Raw genomic sequence first — 763 nt, forward strand, 5'->3', positions numbered from 1 at the left:
CTGACTCTTCAAATATATTTATTGGCTCAAACAAAATACATAAAAAAAACATCACAAACATATTTTTTTATTTCATAGAGAATTTTAACAAATGATTCAGATTTTATTATTTGACATAATCAGACAAGTTATCAATACATGTTGATTTATCTGCAAACTGCCTCATTCTGTGGAAGTTAGTTCATTTACCAGCTATTATTTAATCATCAGAATAACACATAATAATGTATATTTTCTATTATCAGCTGATTATTTATCCTGATATATGATCCATAATTACATTTTAAGATAAAGAGCAAATTGAAAGGACTGTTTAACAATAATAAAAAAAAGTTGTTTTAATTAAAGTTTTCTTAACGAAATATGTTTTGAAATCAGTCCCATTATTTACATTACAGGCGTTTTATTCTGAAACTTTGACAGGACATGCGTATTTTACTTTTATTTATACAGTCAGAAGGAGACAGTCTGTCCTCTAACAGGAGGAGACAGTCTGTCCTCTAACAGGAGGAGACAGTCTGTCCTCTCTCAGAGACACTGAGGAGTCAGACACTAACCCTAACCCAGGATAAAGAGTTTCAGTGAATGTGGTGTTGAAGGTGTGGAGGTGGATCAGAGAGTCAGAGGAGACTCTGTAGAAGGACAGAGAGCCAGCAGGACAGTCCACATACACTGCTACTGTACCAGAGGAGGAGGAGGAGGAGGAGGAGGAGGAGGAGGAGGAGGAGGAGGAGGAGATGTTTGTTCTTCTGTTATTGTGATA

General features: G+C 35.4%; 1 protein-coding gene across 3 annotated transcripts in view; it reads right to left on the reverse strand.

Moving 5' to 3' along the window:
• Nucleotides 1-763, reverse strand: part of LOC131958741 (NLR family CARD domain-containing protein 3-like) — a 30,281-nt gene continuing 29,518 nt past the window's right edge. For 2 of the 3 annotated variants that reach the window (XM_059323936.1, XM_059323935.1), the window contains one exon: nucleotides 2-763. This exon is cut by the window's right edge and continues 314 nt beyond it. In XM_059323936.1, the coding sequence (XP_059179919.1) occupies nucleotides 476-763 (288 nt within the window). In that variant the 3' untranslated portion in view covers nucleotides 2-475. The other variant, XM_059323937.1, reaches the window with a different exon arrangement.

The sequence above is a fragment of the Centropristis striata genome, chromosome 20 (assembly GCF_030273125.1).
Source record: "Centropristis striata isolate RG_2023a ecotype Rhode Island chromosome 20, C.striata_1.0, whole genome shotgun sequence".
NCBI classification, from domain to species: domain Eukaryota; kingdom Metazoa; phylum Chordata; class Actinopteri; order Perciformes; family Serranidae; genus Centropristis; species Centropristis striata.